General features: G+C 59.4%; 2 protein-coding genes across 8 annotated transcripts in view; one reads left to right on the plus strand and one right to left on the minus strand.

Annotated features, from left to right (window-relative positions):
• Positions 1-6858, plus strand: part of Tnrc18 (trinucleotide repeat containing 18) — an 84919-nt gene extending 78061 nt beyond the window's left edge. For all 6 annotated transcript variants that reach the window (XM_055598470.1, XM_055598469.1, XM_055598472.1 and 3 more), the window contains 5 exons: positions 305-472; positions 782-2130; positions 3923-4159; positions 4746-4820; positions 5392-6858. In XM_055598470.1, the coding sequence (XP_055454445.1) occupies positions 305-472; positions 782-2130; positions 3923-4159; positions 4746-4820; positions 5392-5598 (2036 nt within the window). In that variant the 3' untranslated portion in view covers positions 5599-6858. The remainder of the gene's footprint in view (positions 1-304; positions 473-781; positions 2131-3922; positions 4160-4745; positions 4821-5391) is intronic.
• A 1496-nt stretch (positions 6859-8354) lies between these two features.
• Slc29a4 (solute carrier family 29 member 4) overlaps positions 8355-20420 on the minus strand; it is a 29350-nt gene continuing 17284 nt past the window's right edge. For both annotated transcript variants that reach the window (XM_055598477.1, XM_055598475.1), the window contains exons 3-11: positions 17098-17229; positions 16381-16494; positions 15878-16006; positions 14986-15060; positions 12697-12941; positions 11881-12022; positions 11586-11773; positions 10556-10796; positions 8355-9455 (exon numbers count right to left, since the gene is read on the minus strand). In XM_055598477.1, coding sequence (XP_055454452.1) covers positions 9313-9455; positions 10556-10796; positions 11586-11773; positions 11881-12022; positions 12697-12941; positions 14986-15060; positions 15878-16006; positions 16381-16494; positions 17098-17229 — 1409 coding nt within the window. In that variant the 3' untranslated portion in view covers positions 8355-9312. The remainder of the gene's footprint in view (positions 9456-10555; positions 10797-11585; positions 11774-11880; positions 12023-12696; positions 12942-14985; positions 15061-15877; positions 16007-16380; positions 16495-17097; positions 17230-20420) is intronic.

The following is a 20420-nucleotide window of genomic DNA, read 5'->3' on the forward strand; positions in this document are numbered from 1 at the left end:
TACCACTGAGCCATACCCCAGTCCCTCTCTGGGGGATTCTAGGCAGGGGCTCTACCACTGAGCTACACCCCAGCCCCTCACTGGGGGATTCTAGGCAGGGGCTCTACCGCTGAGCCACAGCCTGGCCCCTCACTGGGGGATTCTAGGCAGGGGCTCTACCGCTGAGCCACAGCCTGGCCCCTCACTGGGGGATTCTAGGCCGTATTGCTGAGCTCCTTAATATGAATTAGCTGCAGGGTATCCCATCTGTATGCAAGAAGCCTGGATCAGTAATGCCTGAGCCACTGTCCCCTTTGGCCTGCAGGTGCTGAGCCATCCCCAGCACTCCTAGTGCCCAGTGCAAAACGCCGTAGCAGGAAGACCAGCAAAGACACTGGGGAAGGCAAAGAAGGGGCTGCCACGGGGCCTCAGGAGGCTACAGGGGCCAAGGCTCGAGGGCGGGGACGGAAACCCAGTGCCAAAACTAAGGGTGGTAAGTTTCCCCGGGCTTGGGAGGGGCTGCGACCACTGTGGGAATCGGGTGCTGGGGTGTGGAGCGTCCTATGATGGCCTGTCTCCACCTTAGGAGAATTCCGAGCGGCACTCTTACCAACTAAAGGAGTTGGAAAGCATTGGAAGGGCCTCCCGAGGGGCTTGCATAGGCAGGGACCTTGCCCCAGCTCCCTCCCAAGGAGCCCATGGGGGCTTTCTGAGTGGGATCCCAACTCATCCAGCAGAGAGTCATCCTACCTTTCTCCCAGCATTCTCCACCCTTGACCTCTAGTTGTGATCTTCCTATCAGACAGAGCCGCCGTCCTGGAGGAAGGGGCTGCCACAGACGAGGCCCCCAGTGCTCCCTCGGCCCTGGAGCCCATCAACACTCCAAGTTCCAAGAAGAGCACCCCAGAGCCAGTGGAGAAGCGGCCCAGGGCCCCCAAGGCTCGCTCAGTGTCTGCACAGCCCAGCCCCATACCGCCGACCTTCTCCAGCTGCCCAGCTCCTGAGCCCTTTGGGGAGCTTCCGGCCCCCAGCGCAGCCCCGCTTATCAACATGCCTGTCACCATGCCTGCCACTCGCCCCAAACCCAAGAAGACCCGGGCCTCCGAGGGCTCAGGTGCCAAAGGTCCCCGGAGGCCAGGGGAAGATGACGAACTACTTGTCAAACTGGACCATGAGGGGGTCATGTCTCCCAAAAGCAAGAAGGCCAAAGAGGCCCTGCTCCTGAGGGAAGATCCGGGGCCCGGGGCTTGGCCGGAGTCCACGGGGCTGCTCAGCCTGGGCAGCTACCCACCAGCTGTTGGCAACAGTGAGCCCAAGACCACCTGGCCCAAGGCTCTGGAGGGAGACCTCACTCAGGAGCCCGGGCCGGGGCTTCCTGTAGAGGATGCTGGCATCTCCGAGAGCCCGGACAAGGCCCAGGCGGAACAAGACGGGGCAGAGGAGTCTGAGTCCACCAGCAGCAGCAGCAGCAGCAGCAGCAGCAGCAGCAGCAGCAGCAGCAGCAGTAGCAGCAGCAGCAGCAGTAGCAGCAGCAGCAGCGGTTCTGAGACAGAAGGAGAGGAGGACGCTGAGAAGAACAGGGAGGACGGCCGGGGTGCAGGGGGCCGGACCTGCAGTGCTGCCAGCTCCAGAGCCTCGTCTCCCGCTTCCTCCTCTTCCTCCTCTTCCTCCTCGTCTTCCTCCTCCTCTTCCTCCTCTTCTTCCTCCTCTTCCTCTTCCTCTTCCTCCTCTTCTTCCTCTTCCTCCTCTTCTTCCTCTTCCTCTTCCTCCTCTTCCACCACAGACGAGGATTCCTCCTGCAGCTCAGACGACGAAGCAGCCCCTGCCCCCTCCACGCAGCCAGCACTCCCCGCCAAGGTGCCCAAGCCACCGAGCAAGACACGGCCCTCAGCTCACTCCCCAGGCAAGAAGGCGCCCCCCGCCACCCAGCCGCCGCCCCAGCCTCCGCCCCAGCCCCAGCAGACTCTGCAGCCCAAGGCCCAGACTGGGGCTGGAGCCAAGAGCCGACCCAAGAAGAGAGAAGGCGTGCACCTGCCCACCACCAAGGAACTGGCCAAGCGGCAGCGGCTGCCCTCAGTGGAGAACCGGCCCAAGATTGCCGCCTTCCTCCCCGCCCGGCAGCTTTGGAAGTGGTTTGGCAAGCCCACCCAGGTAGAGTTCCTGGAAGGGGGGTCATGGGTGAGGGGCCCCTGAGTTCCAGGAAAGCACCCTGGTTGCCAAATTCCTTTTAGTCCAGAGGCCATGTCTGGTGTAGAAGGGCCCTGCCTCATGTACACAGACTTCCTTTTGGAAGTCTAGACAGAGCAGGGACCCACATGGGCCCTCCTGTGGTGCCAAGGCCAGAAGGAGAGGGTCCTCCAGGCCTGCTTGTCAATGCACCTGCCTCAGCATCAGTTGCTTCTTGACCTCCAGTTGAGCACGAGTGACCAGTCCACACCTTTTGCCTGGCTTAGACTCTGGGTACCCCTGAGCACCCGTGTGAGGTGGGCCAGGGGTCATGGGTCCCACCTCTACCTGACAGAGGTGGCTGGCCTTCCGGAAGCAGGCTCTGAGCACCCCGGCCCCCTGTCTATCATGTGCCCACCTACGTGTGTAAAAAGCACACGGACACGTGTGTGCACGTGCCCTCGCATCCTGGCACCAAGCACAAGTGTGCGCTCAGGCGCATGCGTGCGCGCACGGGTGCTGTTACGAGTTAAGAGAGTGCCACCCCCGACCCCGCCCCACCCCCAGCCACACACTGCCGCGTTCTGAATGAGACACTGTAGTGGTGCCGGGCTGGGTTTGTAGACACTTTGGGAAGTAAGTCCCCGAGGCGAGTGTCCTGAGTGGGCCATTGCTGGCCATTTCCTGTGAACAGCTGCACATTCCCTCATTGCCGGGCGTCTTGCCCAAGCGCAGAGGGTCAAATGGCCGTGGACTCCTGAAACCATGGGCTGAAGCGAATCTCCGTCCTTTTTTAATCTGTCAGGTGTTTGGTCATCCGTGAGAAAAGTAGCCATCATAAATAGACCACAAACACGTGAGCACAGGGGTAAAGCATCCGTGTCCACACACACACACGCAGCATGTCTGAGACAAGCTACATGAGTATAGCACTTCTCAGTGGAGGATGTGGCCAGAGGCTATTCTGGAAGCTTCCATGTGGTGTGCGATGCAGCCGTCCTGGTCCACGGTCCGCCCCATACCTGTGGGTAGAAAGGTCCCGAGCGCCAGCGTGTCAGTGCTACTGTGTCCCCTCACAGTAAGCAAACTCCCTCTGAATGACCGAGGGTGAACTTGACTTGCCATCCTACTGCTGGGACCACAGGCCCGTACTAGCGTGCCCGGTTTATGGCGTCCTGAGGATGGGACCCAGGGCTTCATCCCTGCACCAGTCCTCGACACCATGGCTTTATTCTCTGGTGAGGTGCTGGGTGTCAGAGCGGAGAGGCGTAGCAGGGAATGGACTGCTTATGTCATGTCCAGGAAGGGAAGAAAAAGAGGGAGAGTCCAGGCCTTGAATTCCCCCGAGGGCATACCTTGATGGCCTAGTGACCTCGCCAGCCCCATCCTGCTGCTTCCTTACCACTTCCTAGACCAGAGCCTCTGGGGACAGTAACTGGCCGGCAGTAGCCAGGCTCATGGATGGGGTTCCCCTACCCACAGGCCTGCCCTGGCTCCGTGGCTTGGGCACATGTGGAGAGCCGGAGGCCTGATAGTTCCTTTAAGGCTGCACCCGTTCCAGCCCAGCAGCTGGTCACAGCCCTCGCTGTGTGCGCTCAGGGCTGGCTGGGAGTGCTGCCAAACTCGGCGCTTCCATGCAGACCGCCAGGATTGCTGGCGGTGACTTAGGCCCAGGGGTGGGGGATTCAGAACTGCCCAGACGAGGCCTGGCTGGTGGGGTGCCCCGCCTTCGGCTCCGTGGGTCTGGGCTCTGGTCCCTGATGAATGCATCCCACAGCGGCGAGGCATGAAGGGCAAGGCTCGCAAGCTCTTCTACAAGGCCATCGTCCGGGGCAAGGAGATGATCCGCATTGGGGACTGCGCCGTCTTCCTGTCGGCCGGCCGCCCCAACCTGCCCTACATCGGCCGGATCCAGAGCATGTGGGAGTCGTGGGGCAACAACATGGTGGTTCGGGTCAAGTGGTTCTACCACCCGGAGGAGACCAGCCCCGGCAAGCAGTTCCACGAGGGCCAGGTGAGCCTCCCCGCTGGGCACCGAGAGCGACGCCGTGTGCTGAGGTGTCTCACTTCCGTTGGTGTGACCTGTGCCCTGGCGGAGAGCAGCTTGCAGGAGTAAGGGTTTTCATTTAGCTGACAGCTCGCCTGGCCTCCCACAATCCTCCTCTGGGCAGTCACAGTGGCAGGAGGTGGGACAGCTGGTCACACAGCATCCACAGTCAGGAGCAGAGAACCAAGGCTTTCATGCCTAGCTCGGAGTCTGCTTCCTCTACTCATGGAGTCCAGGGTTCCCTGTGCAGGGAATAGCGCCGCCTACAGTGGGCCGGGTCTCCCCTCGGTTAACAAAACCAGGCTAGTCCCCAGCAGATGTACCCACAGCTCAGCCTAACCTGGATAGTGCCATACTAAGACTGTCTTCCCAGATAGTTCGAGATCCTGACAGTTCAAAACCATCAATTCAGCCAGACGTGGCTGGGCATCTGGGTGCTGGGAACAGCGGCTCTTTAAGTGGGAAGGTGGAGTCCGGGGAGTCTGGTTGGCCTGGGATCTCAGGTGGGAGTAAAATAAGGCTCAGACTTGGCCTCCTCTCCCCCCACCCCCAGCACTGGGACCAGAAATCGGGGCGTAGCCTCCCTGCAGCCCTGCGGGTCTCCAGCCAGAGGAAGGACTTTATGGAGGTGAGGAGGCAGCGGTGGACCGATGGGCTGGGGGCAGGTTCTTCCGCCTCTCGCTGTGTCTGTGGTTCTGAGCTACTGGGGTCCCTTTCTCTGCCCCACCCCGGGCCTCCCAGCATCCCTCCCTTTCTGAGTCCTGCTCTGGCCTGTATCGGCACGTCTGTCCACCTTCCTTCTCGTTTCTCTCATTTTTATTTCTTCTCTGTGTGTCTGCGCGCACACATGTTCATAGCCCTGGTGGAGAGAGTGCACGTGGGTGTGGGGAGGCGCCGACACCGCTGTCTTCTCTGATTCCAAACCCAGAGCTCACGAGTACGGCTGCTCTGACTAGCTGCCTTGCCCCAGAGGCCCCTGTCTCTGCCGCTTTCGGGGGTTCTCAGGGTCTGAGCGTGGTAGGGATGGCCGTCACGGCCATTCTTACTTCGGGTGCCCCCTTGCCACCTGTTCCCCTCTGTCTCTTCGTCTCTGTGTCCTTGTCCCTATCGCTCTGCCTCCAGGCCTAAGGCACCCTGGGGCCTCCCTGGTCCAGGGAGGGTTCGCTCCAGTCCCTGACCCCCACACTTTGCCCACACAGCGCGCCCTGTACCAGTCCTCACACGTGGACGAGAATGACGTCCAGACAGTGTCCCACAAGTGCCTGGTGGTGGGCCTGGAGCAGTACGAGCAGATGCTGAAAACCAAGAAATACCAGGACAGCGAGGGCCTGTACTACCTCGCGGGCACCTACGAGCCCACCACAGGCATGATCTTCTCCACGGATGGCGTGCCTGTGCTCTGCTGAGCGCCGCCTCCCGGCGGGCCCGCAGGGACCCCTCCCCACCACTGCCACGGCGCGGGACCCGTGTGTTGTGTGCATGCCAGTGTGTGCTCGTGGGTGTGTGCATGTAGCCAGGTGGACGCCCCGGGCAAGTGCGAGTGTGGACGTGTGTGCCCGTATGCATGCACGTGCACGCGTTCCCAGACCCTCTCCTCTCATCCCCTGGGGCCCTCCCCTCCCCCTCAGATAGCAGGGTCCCGCCCAGTGGGGACTTCCTCCAGCACTTTGTATTCGCTTTGTGAGGCCCGTGGAGGCTCTGGCTCTGTGGACGGGGTGCGGGAGAGCTCCCGGACCCACCCCGACGCTCAGTGTTGACTTCAGCCACACCCAGCACGGAGCCCACCCGAGGCCCCCCGCCACGGGCCCGGGGGCCCCTCAACGCCAGCCAGCTTCACCAATCACGCCGGGCATCTGGGCGCCTGCGTGCCCGGCCTCCACCCTCTCAGGACAGCCTGGACTTGGGGAACAAGGCAGGGGAGGGCAGCCCAGGAGCGTCACCATTCCCGGTGGGCCCCCCAGCCCAGACCCTTACACTACAGAAAACCCCAATGGTGCTGAACCCCGCGTCCACGCTCGGCACGGCCCGCCCGGCCCCTCCGCAGGGAGGGCCCGAAAGGGCTACCTGTACGGTTGATCGCAGCCTGCCCCTGTACCATACACCTTTAAATGGAGTCAGCTTTTTAATTATATATATAAAGATAAATATATATAAATATATATATAAACTTTTTAAAACTGTGAAAAATAGCTATGAAATTATAAAAAAACAACCACATTCTGACGTGCAGAATATTATTTTTTATTTACTGTTAGATTGTGAGTGTCTAGCGCCGCCGGCTTCATGCCTCCCCCCCGCCCCCAACGCCCCCTCACCCCGACCCATGTGTACTGTGTGTGCCCCCAAATGGACAAGAGATGGAGACAGATGGAGGGGACCCGAGCCCAGCCCTCGGCTCAGCCCCAAGCACTTAATGGCCCCCCTGTGCCTGCCAGGCCCCAGTGGGGTCTCCGGAGGCTTTGAGCAGACAATCTTGAAGGAAGGAAAAGCCAGATTTCGGTTTTGTTTTGTTTTCTTTTGGGGTGGGGGGTAATTACTGTTTCCTAATTTTTTTTTTAAAGTTTCTTTTGGAATTTTGTTGGCAAATTCTGTGTGATCTTTTTTCATAAAAAAAAGAAAAGAAAAGAAAAAAGAAAAAGAAAAAGAAAAATTTAATTGGAAAAATACTATGTGTTGGAGTGGCTTATTGTCGGGGCTTGGGATGGGAGACTTGGTGTTGGGGGTCCAGGTCCTTGTTCTAGAGCACCCAGAGATGGAGAGATGGGAGCCACGCAAGGCTGTTTTTCAGTGACAGGAGCCCCACATGCCCCGGGGAAAAACTTAGGGTGCAACCTGGAGCTGCTGTATCAGGCACAGAGAGGAGTTTGGTCCCAGTGTTTCAGAAAGGTCTCGAAGCCAGAGTGGTCTGTCTGGTTTAAAATTCAAGAGCTAGGATCTGGAGAGAAGGCGCAGCGGGCCCCAGTGCTTGCTGTCTGGTTCAGTACCCAGCATCCACCCGGCAGCTCTCAACCGCAAGTAACTCCAGTTCCAAGGAATCACGTGGTGCAGACATACATGCCGGCGAGACACACATAAATCTAAAAACTCTTAGGAGGGGTTGTCAGTGAAATACCTGCGGGAGCCCGTCCCCAGAAAAGACATGAAGCAGGCATGACTGTGCCCCACAGTCCCAGTGCACAAAGCCACTGTGGCCAAAATGCAAGTCCCAGGTCAAGGAAAACCCGTGACGAGGAGCTGGATGGTGCCTGAGCGTGGACACCTCCGGCCGGCCTCTGAGTCCAGGCACGCTCAAGCCCACATCTGGAAGGGCCTGTGTCACATGCCTGTCTGGGTGGGGGAACAGTTCTGGGGCCTGGGCAGGGGTCAACCACACGTGATCCTGGACAGCTGCAGCCCTCCTAGGCTTTTCCGCGTCACAGCTGGGGAAGAGGACGGTGTGCAGTGACATGAGAAGTCAGACCTAGGGGGTGCAGGAAACGGGTAACGTGGGGGAGTCCCTTACTGTTGCCACCTGGCAGCCACCTGTGGTATCACCGCTGCTGCCCAGCCGGGACCCACAGGGTTGCAGGCGCCCGAGGCTTCGGGGACTCCTCCTCCTGGGTCCCCGCTTTCAGATTCCTTCCCTGGGGACGCAGAGCAGTGGGTGGATTCCGGGGGCTCGCTGGCCAGCCGGTCTAGCCTTAAACATCGGGGAGCAGGCTTGGTGAGAGACTAGATAAATAAGGTCATGCAGCAGTGGACACTGATGTCTTCCTCTGGCCTCTGTGCACACACGGACACCCACTCAGAGTCTCCAAATTGCCACCAGAACTGTGCACTACAAGCGGAGGACTGTGTTCCCGGCTTAGAGCAGCCCACCTCCCTGCCCCAGAGAGGCAGGACCACACCCCTCCCTCTGAGCCCTTTTCCCTAGGCACCCCGTCCTCACGGGGCCAGTGGTCTGTCGTGCAAGCCCCAGAGGCTCACCGCTAGGCACGGGAGCAGGCCCCTGTCCAACCAGCACTTCTGAAAACCCCTAGCGCAGGGCAGGCGGGCTGCTTCATAGGCGGGGCGGCAGAAGTCTCAGCACGGTGGGGAAGGCCTCAGAACGCCGGTTTAATCTCCCTACCCTCCGCCCCCCCCCCCCCCCCCCCGCAAACACCTGCCGGACAGCGGTGGGCAGTCTCTGCCATCTTTAATGGCCAGTGCGGTATTCAGAGGGTACACAGGTAGATGGGACACGGTGGGGGTTGGTGAGGGTGGTCGCAGCTGGGGCCACAGTGTGTGGGGAGGCACGATTCCTGCCTCAGTAGAAGCTGTCTTCCGGAAGGAGGCCCACGGCCAAGCCTGCCACCCAGGGACCCCACAGCTCAGCCTGCTGCTGCCTGCCGGGGTTTCAGGTGGCTCGTGTCGTTACTTCGTTCTCAGTGGACAAGGGTGGGGTAGCCTGGGCCACCAGTGGGGCCCAGCTGTCCCCACATTATAGCCAGGCTGAGGAAGCTGGGGGAGGAACAGGACAATGTCCTCAGCCCGCACTCCAGCGGGTGCCTGGGGGACGTCCTCCACCTCAGGTGGGCTCACCCAGGTCAGCGCTGTTGCTATGACTACAGGAGGCCTGTGGAGACCTGTAGAGTCTCCCAGACTTAATGCTTGCTGTGGGGGAGAAGGGTTTGTGAAGCAGTGTCTGAGAACAAGAAGGGGACAGAACGGGCTTGGGGACCATCGCTTTCCTCGAGGATTTCTAATAGTCCTGGGGAGGTGGCCTCTGCCCAGTAAATGAAAGCCACACTGAAGACGGGGGACCTTTGTGTCAGACTCCCCCACAGTGGGGTCACAGGGGAGAGCCGGCCCAGACTTGGGGTCAGCCGTTCTGGCTTGCTCTGAGGCTGAATGATGCCAACATAGGGGGTGAAGGGCAGGTATCTGACCAAACAGGACTTGGGGATAGGCGGTGCCCTGGTGTCGGAGACGTGTTCCGGCTGCAGTGGGCGACTGGAGCCAAGTGGCGGGGTGGCATTAGTGGCTTAGGAGGCGCCAGGACCCCACAGGCACTGAGGCGGGGGTGGGAAGGGTCCTCAGGCCCGGGGTGGCTGGCCCGAGAGGCCCTCCCTGGGCACTGGGCAGGGTCAGGCGGGCCTGGCTCAGGGGCCGACAGGGACGGAGTCGTTGGCGGTGGCCGTTTGAAAGCAGCTGCTGTGGGCATCACGGGTGAGGCTGTAGGTGCAGTAGGCCACAGCGGAGCCCAGGGTCAGCCCCGACATATAGGACACGGTCATGGTGTTTCCTGCAGGCAAGCATGGTGAGGTGAGTAGGGGGCGGCGAGCAGCCATGGGCGCTGAGCCGCGCGGTGCTGCACTCTCTGTGGCCGTGGCCTCTCAGGTGTGCAGTGTGGCGACAGCTGCTGGCGCTCTCCGGCCTGCGACGCCCTGTGTGAACATTTCTCCCCCGGAAACTCACTGTCCCACCTTAGGGTCTTCTAGGAGTGATGTCACCCGAGCCTCCCAGGCTTCGCCTACTTCTTGGTCCCTCTTTTTCCTTCCTTATCTCCTTCCTTTCTCCTTCTTTTCCTCCCTTCTCTCCCTCTCCCCTTTCTTTCCAGTCTTAGGGATACAACGCAATCTTTCACAAGCTAAGCCAGTTATCTACCACTGAGCCGCACCTCCAGACCCTCCCGGGGGGTAGGGAAACTTTAGACAGGGGCTCTACCACTGAGCCACACCCCAGCCCCTCACTGGGGGATTCTAGGCAGGGGCTCTACCACTGAGCCACACCCCAGCCCCTCACTGGGGGATTCTAGGCAGGAGCTCCACCACTGAGCTACACCCCAGCTCCTCACTGATACTTTTGCACATGGCTCCCTCTGCTTGGATACCATTTCTTGCAGGGTCCTGTGCCTGTCCCCCTCATTTCTTCCTCCAGGGTTTTGCTCATCTTCTCCGTAAAGTCTTGCAAGATCATTCTCTTTACACCATAGCCCCACAGTCCCTGTGTCTGCCCTAACTTCTCAGACTAACAACCCCTAGGACTCAAACCAGGAAACACGTCACATCTGTCTGCTATCTCTCTGTTTGCTGGCTGTCTCCATCTCAGGACTGTAACCCTGCAAATGTGGGCAGCTCATGCCCCACTGCCTGCGAGAGTGTCAGACATACAGGCCCCCCAGCTAGCGGGAGAGAAAGTGAACAAGTGAATGACTGAAATAAAGAAATTACCTACAGGTGTCCTATACCTACAACTCCTTTGTCACTTAACTTTATATATTTTCTGCTGGCTGCCCTTGGCTGGCTCCTCCTTGCTCAGTTTCTGAGGCCTTAGTTTCCTTGCTAGAGTCGCATTAGGCTGTCAAGAGGAAGCCCTGGTGTCCTTCAAGCTGGTGGGTCTTACCTGCCAGCTCCCGCTGCTTGGGGCTCACTTTACCGGCTGCCAAGATCATGGGCACACTGCCAAAGTAGCCGTTGCTGATGCCCATTAGCAGTGAGAAGACGCAGGGCCAGGCAGGGTGGCGGAGGGCAGGCATGCCACTGGGGTAGACACACAGGATGAAGAGGGGGATGAAGACCACACGCAGGCAAGAGCAGGCAAGCAGGTGAGTGCCCCGCCAGTCCACGGGTAGGGCTGCCAGGATCTGCAGAGAGCAGGGAGTGGGGGGGGGGGTCACCCACACAGCCAGGAGCCTGCCTCTTCACCAGGCCCTCCATCTGCGTACCCTGTGCCCAGATAACCTTGGCTCCATTCAGCTTACATTGCAAGGCCCACCAAATCTCCTGTACTTCCCCACCCACTTTTCAGTACTGGTGATGGAAGGTAAGACCTGGAATATGCTACAGAAGCACTCCACTGATGATCGACACCCCAGGCCCTCACTGGGGATTCCAGGCAGGGGCTCTACCACTGAGCCCACACCCCAGCCCCTCACTGGGGGATTCTAGGCAGGGGCTCTACCACTGAGCCCACACTGCAGCTCCTCACTGGAGGACTCCAGGTAAAGGGCTCTTGGTGTGGCTCAGTGGTAGAATGCTTGCCTGACAAGGGCAAGGCCCTGGGTTCCATACTCCACAAAGCACAGTAACAACAAAACTGACCACAAAGAGACGTAGAGAGAGACCTCATCTGAGCTGCAGGGTGGCTGGGGTCCCGCTCCAGCCCCAAACCCCAACTATAGGCGTGACAGATATGTTGCCCCGCTGGCTGTGCCTGTGTCCTCCTCAGAGGGACTTGCTAGTGACCACAAGGCAGGAGAACTGGGGCTGATTGTAGCCTGAGATGCAGTTGACGCCACAGGACAGTGTTAGAGAGGGTGACACTTCCGGCTACCATTCTCCCCGCCGGGAAACTCACACGTACCCTCAGCCTGGGGTTGCTCCAGAAAGCCCAGAGGCTTCCTGGGGCTCCCCAAAGCCGCCCCGAGGCTGACCTTGCCCACAAAGTCTGACAGGTTGAACACGGCCATGACCAGGATGGGCAGCCACTCGCCCAGCACGCAGTGGCGGATCTCCGACTCCAGGCCAGGAAACAGGCACAGCGTAATGAAGTAGGTCACGGCGATGGACAGCATGTCGGCCCAGATGACCCGTGCCACAACATAGCGGTGCAGCAGCAGGGCTAGGGGGAGGGAGGGCTGTCAGAGCATGGCGCCCAGCGAGCCCTGCTGCCTCCAGCCTGGGCGACAGCCACACGCGCCATCGGGCCCCAAGGTGCCTCGCGCTCACCTCTGAAGGTGGGCCAGCTCCGTTTGACTCGTGGACGAGGCACGTCAAAACGCATGTAGGCCCCACTGTTGCTGTGGGTCACCTCGTGGGCTGGGCTGTCCTTTGGGGACCTACTGCTGGACAGGGCTGGGGTTTGGTGCTCCTGGGTGGAAAGCGACGATGGGAGTCAGGGGCCAGGTACCCAGGGCGAATGGTGAAGCCACTGGCCGCCAGACATTCAGTTAGCACCTGCTGTGTGCCCTGCTTCTCTCCACCCAGCCTGAAGTCGCCTGCCACAGCCCCCCCTGAGCCCTGGGGATGAGGGTGAGGGTGAGGTGTGCCACATCATGCGACCACCAGAGGGCACTCTAGCTTCCCAGAACTGCGAATTGCCTTCCCCAGGCTGTAGCTACTCAAGGAGCTGACATTAAGAGGCCACCCCTGAAGCATCGGCCTGTGCTGGGGTCCTCGCAGACAGGCACAGGAATGTGACGGATGGGGGCCTATCACAGGCTTCCCCTGCCTTCCATCCACCTGACTTCCTCGAACCCCACTTTTGAGGCTCTGGGGTTCTCCCCCACCGGGCTCTGGGGCTCTTCTCCCTGGCCGTATCTGGAAAGCCCTAATCTCCTACTGTCCCAACGGGGTGTCCCAGAACACGGGCCACAGACGCTGAAGCCTCAGGCCCCAGCTGAGGGATGCCAGAGCTGGTAGAGGGTCACAGACCACCCGTGCAGGCCTCAGGGTACAGAAGCAAGGCGGCAGCCCGAAATCCCGGGGTAGTGAGGAAGCCCTCAGGCACCCTCGTGGGAGAGGGAGGCAGGCCGCCGCGCTTACGAAGTGGACGTCTCCGGACGCGACGTCGTGGTGCACGCGGTAGCCTGCGCGGACGGGGCGGCTGTCTCGAGGCCGCGTGGTGTAGAACAGCACGAACCGGCTGCGCCGCACCAGGAGGTGCAGCAGGAAGCACAGCAGCTCCAGGCCGGCGGACACCAGGAAGAAGATGATGGTGCTGGCCCGCTCATCCGGGAGCAGCAGCTTCGTGAGGATGCGGCTCAGAGAGATCATCACCCCCGCCGTGCCTGCGGGGGGCGTGGCACCTGAGCGCTCCGCCCCTCCCAGGCCGCCCTCACCCTGGCTGCACCCCCAGCTGCGTCCCCACAAACCACCAGCTTCCTCCCTGGGTCCTCCCCACCCACTGCTCCAGCCGCAGTCCCCAGCACCCGGCCCACCACCCTACGCGGCCCCACCCCCTCCGCCCCGTCCCAGGTCCCAGTCCTCTCTAAGGCTTCCCCCAGCCACCTGCAGCCCCTCTCCCCAGGGTTGCTGCTGCTCCCACACGCCCTCCTGACTGTCATCTGCCCACGACACACCACGGCCAGGTCTTGCTGGGTGACCCGCCCTGAGGTCCCCCACGAGGAGGACACAAGGCCCCGCCTTCCTGGGCTTGATGGAGCGAGGCCACAGACAAGCCACAGAGACTCACAAGTGGTACGGGTGAGCACCCACCGTGGCGGAGGGTGTGGCCACAGGGGAGAATCAGAGCGTCCTATCCAGGAGGGGGGTTGGGAGGCCAGGGGTGCGCAGTATGGGGAGCCAGGCACAGACCGAGAGTGAGCACCCCAAACAGGCCGGTGGAGGAGGGTGTCACGGCCAAGGCAGACAGGACTCCTGCAGACAGCATTTGGAGTCTTGCCTGAGTTCAACCCACAGCGCAGGGCAGTGTGAGGCAGGGCCACGAGCTGATGAAGATGGTGCTCTGAGGCAGTCTGTGTGGAGGGGCTCTTGGCTACTGCACTGCGGTTCCAGGTCAGTTCACCAACAGCACCCTGACGGGGCAGCCTCATGGCGTCCACCACCACCACATCGACCGCCGTGGGCTAGCAATATGGCTCAGTGGGTAGAGCATGCCCAGCACGGTGTAAAGAGAGTGCGGTGGCCTGTGCCTGGGATCCCAACACTCAGGAATTAGAAGCCGGAGGGTCAGAAGTTCAAGGCTATCCTCAGCTACATAGTTCGAAGCCAGCCTGGGCTACATGAGACCCTGTCTCAGAACGAATCTGCAGGCTTGCAAAGCCACCTATGTTCTGGCTGCCTTCCAGCAGTCAGCTCTGGTGCTGTCTGATGTTCGGGCACGACATGGCAGACGAAGCCTACAGAAGATGGCCAGAGAGGAGCCGAGAGCAGCCCCTGAGAGGACACTGGCTGGGCCCGGCTCCTTGTCCAACTGTGACTAGTTATGAGATGGAGGGCAGGACGGGGCAGGCTCAGAGTCTGCCTGGAGTGCGTGTCCAGGGGCCTTTTGAAGTCTGGGCACTGGGGAAGGTTTTCGGGTTTGGGCAAGAGTGCTGTGTTGCAAGGGACACCTGGGAGGTAGCTTGACAGACAAGCTTTTAGCAGAGCCCTAAGCAGGGATGGAGGGGGAACCAGAGGAAGGCTTTGGTTCTTAGTGGCGACGGCTGCTATCATGGGCTTGGGCAGGCCAACCCTCAGCACGAGCACGCACACACACACACACACACACACACACACGCGCGCGCGCGCACACACACACTGCAGCAAATTTCTAACTGAAACACTCCCTTCTAGAAGAGGGTGGTCACAAAATAAAGACTAAAAGCCCAGTGAAACCATAGAAGACTCTCAAGTCCCCCATTACCCTGAAGTCATTCAAGCAGTCACAGTTGCTGGGGACAGGAGATCCCTCCCACCAGGGCAGCGGCCCAGCTCACCTTCTCCGTCACCCATGCTCCTGTCAGTCGGCCTAATAAACTCACCAAAACTAGACCGGGTCGAACCGTTTTCTGGTGTGCCCATGGCGCCCTATCTGGAGTGTTCACGTCTCTCCCGGAAAAGTCGCAGGACAGACACGCAAACTACACTCCCCCCACCCCACCCCCGCGCCTGCTTGCTCACTGCCTGTGACTCCAACCGCACATGCCGCTCACACTCTGGAATCCTGGCGGGCACACCCCTCCCACCCGGGGGTCCGCCCTCACCATCCAGGGGCACCAGCCCCAGCCCAGCATGCGGAGGCCTTTCCAGGCCTCCTCGCCATCCAGGCCGTGCCCACCCGATGGGGCGCTGGACCAGAGTGGCCCGCTGGGGGAGGGGCTCGGTACTCACTCTCGCCTGTCATCACTCCCTGCGTGTACCTCTTGGGCAGTAATCCCGTGTAGCCGTAGAAGCTGGATTGCTGCACTTCAGAGAGAGAGGGAGGGAGTGGTCAGACACCTCTCGCCAGTGGGGGATTCAGGGGCAGCGTGGACCTTCCAGGGGTGCGCCCCGGAGGCGCTGGTGAGGTTTACCACAGCCGGACACAAGCCGGGAAGGAAACGGCGCTGCCCTCAACAGTGCATGGAGCTCACTCACTTCCCTACCCCTGGGCTTCAAGGTCACTGGCCTGTCCTGGCCGATGGGAGCAGAGATGACACCCGTTCCTTGCCGGGTGAGACAGGGCGGACTTACTCTCGGTGTTTCTGCCCACAGCAGTGACAGAGAGGCTAGGGGTTGGGATGGGGCTGTCAACACAAACCCCCAGGGGCTGCATGGAACACAGCCCTGCCCCCATTTCTGATGCAAAAGCAAGAGATCTGGGTGTGTGCCTGGATGACGTGGGAGGCAGCAGGACTTAGGGGTTCAAAGCCAGCCTGGACTGCGTGAGACCCTGCCTCAATAAAAAAGGGAGCGGGCTGAGGATGCAGTTCAGTGAGCAGAGAGTTTGCCTGTCGTCCACGAAGCTATGCTTGTGACCCTAGCACCGAAGAGGTGGAGGCAGGAGGATCAGGAGTTCAGGAGACCCAGGGGGCTGCCTTCCAAGCCTGGGCCCCGTGAGAGTGGCCTGGGTGCGGGTCCGGGTCCACGTGCGTGTGTGCAGTGCGCGAGCGCCTCGGTGTGTCCACAGACAGGCCCCAGGCCCGGCACTTGGGCCGACTCGCCTTGTGAGGTGTGTTCCCTGGACGGGGCCACACAGCACGAGGGCTCCGCCCTCCCGGCACATCCTGGCCCTGCTCCCTACCTGTGCATCCGAAGGCCACGGTGCCCACGGCGGCCAGGTTGATGGCGTAAGCCTGGTCGTGAGAGAAGAGCTGAAGCCACACGTCGCAAATGCTGATGAAGAGCAAGGGACCCAGGGCGAGCAGGTAGCCTGCAGGGGACGGAGAGCAGCCAGGTGGGGGCTCCTCCCCTCACCCCCATTTTCCAGAGAGCAAGGTCTCCGACACTGTGGGCTATCTGTCCCCTCGAATAGCGGGTAGGTGGAAGACTCCAGGAGAGGCTACAGGGAAATCCTGCGGCCTTCCTGGAGGAGGGCTCATGGGCGCTGAGCCTGGAGGCTGACCACCACTGTGCAGAGGGGAGGGAGGGCTTAGGTAGGGGCCTAGGGGTGTAACTTACGACCACTAAGCCCGCAGCGGTCCTGGGAAACGCACGTGTGTCACAGGCAAGGCTGGGAAGCTGGTGGGGAGGAGCTCGCGGTGGGCGAGCCTCGGGGAGGGGACAGCACGGGGTGGCCTTGAATACCTGTGGTGATCCTAGTGTGCAGGTTTAACCGCTCCACCACAACGTTGTTCAGGAGCACAGCCGCCAGCGCCACCAGGATGTAGGTGAGGCTCATGTCGAACACGATGGAGGTCCCTGCACGCAAGAGGGACGGTGGCTGGGGCGACCTCTGACCTCTGCATTCAGCCCTGCAAGGGTCACTCGGCAATTGCCGGTGGAGCTGAGAGCTGCCCCTCGGCCTGCCACGTCTAACTCAGCTTCCACGCGTGGTCTACCCCCTGCTGGGGTTTGAACGCGAACCGCGCCCCACGCGCTCACGGGGGGAGTCACGGGGGGCGGGCCTTGAGGGTTTATAGGGGGAGCCACTTCCTGTCTGCGCTCTGCTTCCGGAGTGTGACTGCAATGTGAGCGCCCGGAGCCCTGCGCCCTGCCTGCTCGCGGGCTTTCACGCACAGGGCGGACCGTGGCCGGCAAACTGAGTCAGAGGAAGCCCTGCCTCCCTCCAGTGGCTCTTGTCAGGCGTTTTACCGGAGCGACGAGAAAAGCAACTACTCCGCCCCCCGAAGAGAGTGGAGTTCCCACGCCACCGCCATTCAGCCGTTCAGCGCAGTACAGCTCCCGGCTGTACCTGAAGGCCCCAGCAGCCGTTTTCTCCGTGCACTCCCTCCAGCAGGGTCGTGGGACTCCCAGCAGGCCCTGTCCCAGGGAGAGGGTACGGCGCCGCCGGCGAGGACCCACCTGGGTACTTGTGGTGCAGGTAGTCCACGTCGGTGATGAAGCTGTTGTATGGCAGCAGAAAGCCCACGCCAGCCAGCAGCATGGCAAAGTAGATGGCATGGTAGCGGTCGTCTGGCACAGGCTCCTCTACCGCTAAGTGGGGAGACACCAGGAGAGGCTAGCGAACACGCTCAGGCCGTGTGGCCGCTGCCGTCCCCACAGCCGTCCACTGCCAGGGCGCCGGCCATCTGCATCACTGTCTATGCACGAGACCGCAAACGTTCCGGCCACAGGGATGTGGACCCTGTTAATTAATTCTTTCTTTCCTCCCTTCCTCTTCCCCCCCCCCCCTCACTGTTGGACTTGTTTTGTAGATCAGTCTGGCCTCGAACTTGCAGAAAAGACCCCGCTGTTGCCCCATGCTGGGATCAAAGGTGTTCACCACCATGCCTTATTTTTTTATTTTTCAAGTGTGTGTGTGTGTGTGTGTGCAAACACATGAGTGCAGGTGTCACATTTTCTGCAGTTGAAGTTACAAGCAGTTGTGAGGCACCTGATAGCTAGGTGCTAGGATCTGAATTTGGGTCCTCCGGAAGAGCAGAAAAACCTCTGAACCTCTGAGCCATCTCTCCAGCCCCCATTTTTTTTTTTTTAAATTTATATTTTAGCTGGGGTGGTGGCAGTGTCTTTAATCTCGGCACTCTGGAGGTAGAGGCGGTGGATTGTAGATGAGCACTGGGGTGCCAGGCTTTTAATATGGGTCCTAGGATTTGAACTCAGATCCTCACGCTTGCTTGGCAAGTGCTTTACCCATTAAACCAGTCCCCCAGCCTCAGTGATAGCCAATCTGAATTCTCAGCGAGATGGGGGAGGGGGAGTAGACTCACAATGGGGGGGAGGGGTCTGGCCGCGTCTGTGAGAGATTATGTAGACTGGGTTAAATAAGGTGGTGAGATGAATCCTGAATATGGGTAGCACCAATCCCACTGGCTGGGGCCTCCCTGGGCTGAATGGAAACAAGAAAGCTTGCTGAACAAATGCGCTCCTCTGTTTCCGATTCCTGACTACAGATGCAATGCGATCAACCAGCTCATGACTGACAGACAGCACCAGCGTCACGCCTTCTGTGCCGTGATGGACTGTATCTTCCAAACTGTGAGCCACAACGAACCCTTTTCCTCCCTTAAGTTGCCTTTGCCAGGTATTTTGCCACAGCAACGAGACGGGTAGCTAATTCAGCCACGATGGCCACCAAGAACACCGTCCGCCACTGGCCACTGTACTTGCTGTCCACCATTGCCACAGCTACTGCCCACCAACAGTCATCCCATCACCACCACCCTGGCCATGGCCCCAGGAACAGCAAGCCTGACCAGATGGTGGGCTGGGCTCCTGAAGACGCTGAAACAGGATAAGACAATGGCAGTGCTTTGTGGGGCTAGCAAGGTCTGATGTTCTAACAGCTGTCTCCCCAGGGGGATGCTGGGATCCAGGAAGGACGCGCTGGTAACACCTGTCACGCCTTCAGCAACCACTAACAAAGCTCATTTATGTCCCTGCTGAGCTAGTCTCTTCCTTTTCCTTTCTTCGCCCCTCAACCCACAGTGAGATCTCCTGTAGCCTAGGCTGGCTTCCAACTCACATGTAGCCAAGGATGATCTTGAACTTCTGATCTTCCTGTCTCTGCTTCCTGAGAGCCGGAATTACAGATATGCACCACTATACTTGGTTTATTTGATTCTGGAGATGGAACCCAGGGCCTCACACAGGCTAAGCAAACACCCTGCCAACTGGACTATGTCCCCGCTCCATGATCTCGGAAGTTTTAGCTTTGACCCCAAGACACCACGATTTTGTCATTTGGAGCATAAAGGGTTGCCACTCTGGTCCTGATTTGACAGCAGAGGAAGACCTTGGTGGATGGGGGGTTGACCCTGACCGCCGCTGCCGTCTACAGGAATGAGAAATGTGCTTGGTATATGAGAGGAGCTCTTGGCCTCTTACGGCATTTCCGTGCCACGTGTTACAGTCAGAAATAAAGGCTCAGACACCTGCTGGGACCAGAGCTGTGGCCAGGGAGGTGTCTGCAGGTAGCGAAGGGAAGCTGCATGGACCAATGAAGGAGCACACTGAATATAAGCTGTAAGCACCTGGCTGATATTACTGTGAGTTGGTGTGTTGGGGTCCACATGTGGGGTCCGGTGGGTGACATCGGCTGCTTTGCTCTATTGCTCTCCACCTTTTTTCTTTCTTTCCGAGGCAGGGTTTCTCTGTGTAGCCTTGGCTGTCCTGGACTTGCTGTGTGCACCAGGCTGGCCTCACAGAGATCCCTTGCCTCTGCCTCCCCCAGCGCTGGGATCACAGGCGTGCGCCACTGGGCCTGGCTCTCCACCTAATTTTTGAGGCAGTCATTCACTGAGCCTGGAGCTCACCGATCAGGCTAACCTGGCTGGCCAGAGAGCCCTGGGATCCTCACCAGCCTTGGCTGGGATGGGACGCGCTTACTGCTGCACCCGCCTTTTTTTTTATTATTTTTTGTTTTGTTTTGGAAATTTACTTACATTTTTACATGTTATTGTACAAGTGTTTTCATGAATTTATGTTTGCGCATCATAGGCATGCTGGTGCCTGCGGAGGGCAGGAGAAGGTGTCAGGAAGCAGAGTTTCAGATGGTTGGGAGCCACCATGTGGGTGCTGGGATCAGAACCCAGGTCCTCTGCAAGAGCAGCCAGTGCTGTTCGCTGCTGAGCTATCTCCCCAGCCCCCAGACCAACTTTCGTGTACATTTTGGGAATTGAATTTAGGACCTCAGGCTTGCACAGCATGCACTTTGCCATTCTTCCTGGTGGGTACATATGGACATCTATAATTTTATATATAAATAAATAGATCATATAAATATATGGCCACGTGTTTGTCCGTGGCACAGAGTGCATGGGGAGGGCAGACACAACCTTTGGAAACCAGTTTTCTCTGCCGTGTGGATTCTGGAGCCTCATTGGCGGCAGAGGCTCATTAGGCTTGGTGAAGGCCCCTTTTTACCCACAGCCATCTCGCCACCCTTGAATATTTTTTATTCACTCTTACACGCCCTTATCGGTAACATAAAATATGTTCATAAAGGGCTGGAGAGGTGGCTCAGTGGATAGGAGTGAGTATTACCAGCCCGATGACCTCAATTCAATCTTCAGAACCCACCAATCCCTGCAAGTTGTCCTCTGACCTCCATGACACCTGTGCCCTCCACCCCCCAAGACAAGACAAAATAAATGAACAATTGTTTTTCTTTTCTCCTTCCCCTTCCTCCTCCTCTTCCTCTTGTCTGTTTTTCAAGACAGGGTTTC

Source organism: Psammomys obesus, unplaced genomic scaffold (assembly GCF_907164565.1).
Source record: "Psammomys obesus unplaced genomic scaffold, mPsaObe1.curated_primary_1811, whole genome shotgun sequence".
In the NCBI taxonomy this organism is placed as follows: domain Eukaryota; kingdom Metazoa; phylum Chordata; class Mammalia; order Rodentia; family Muridae; genus Psammomys; species Psammomys obesus.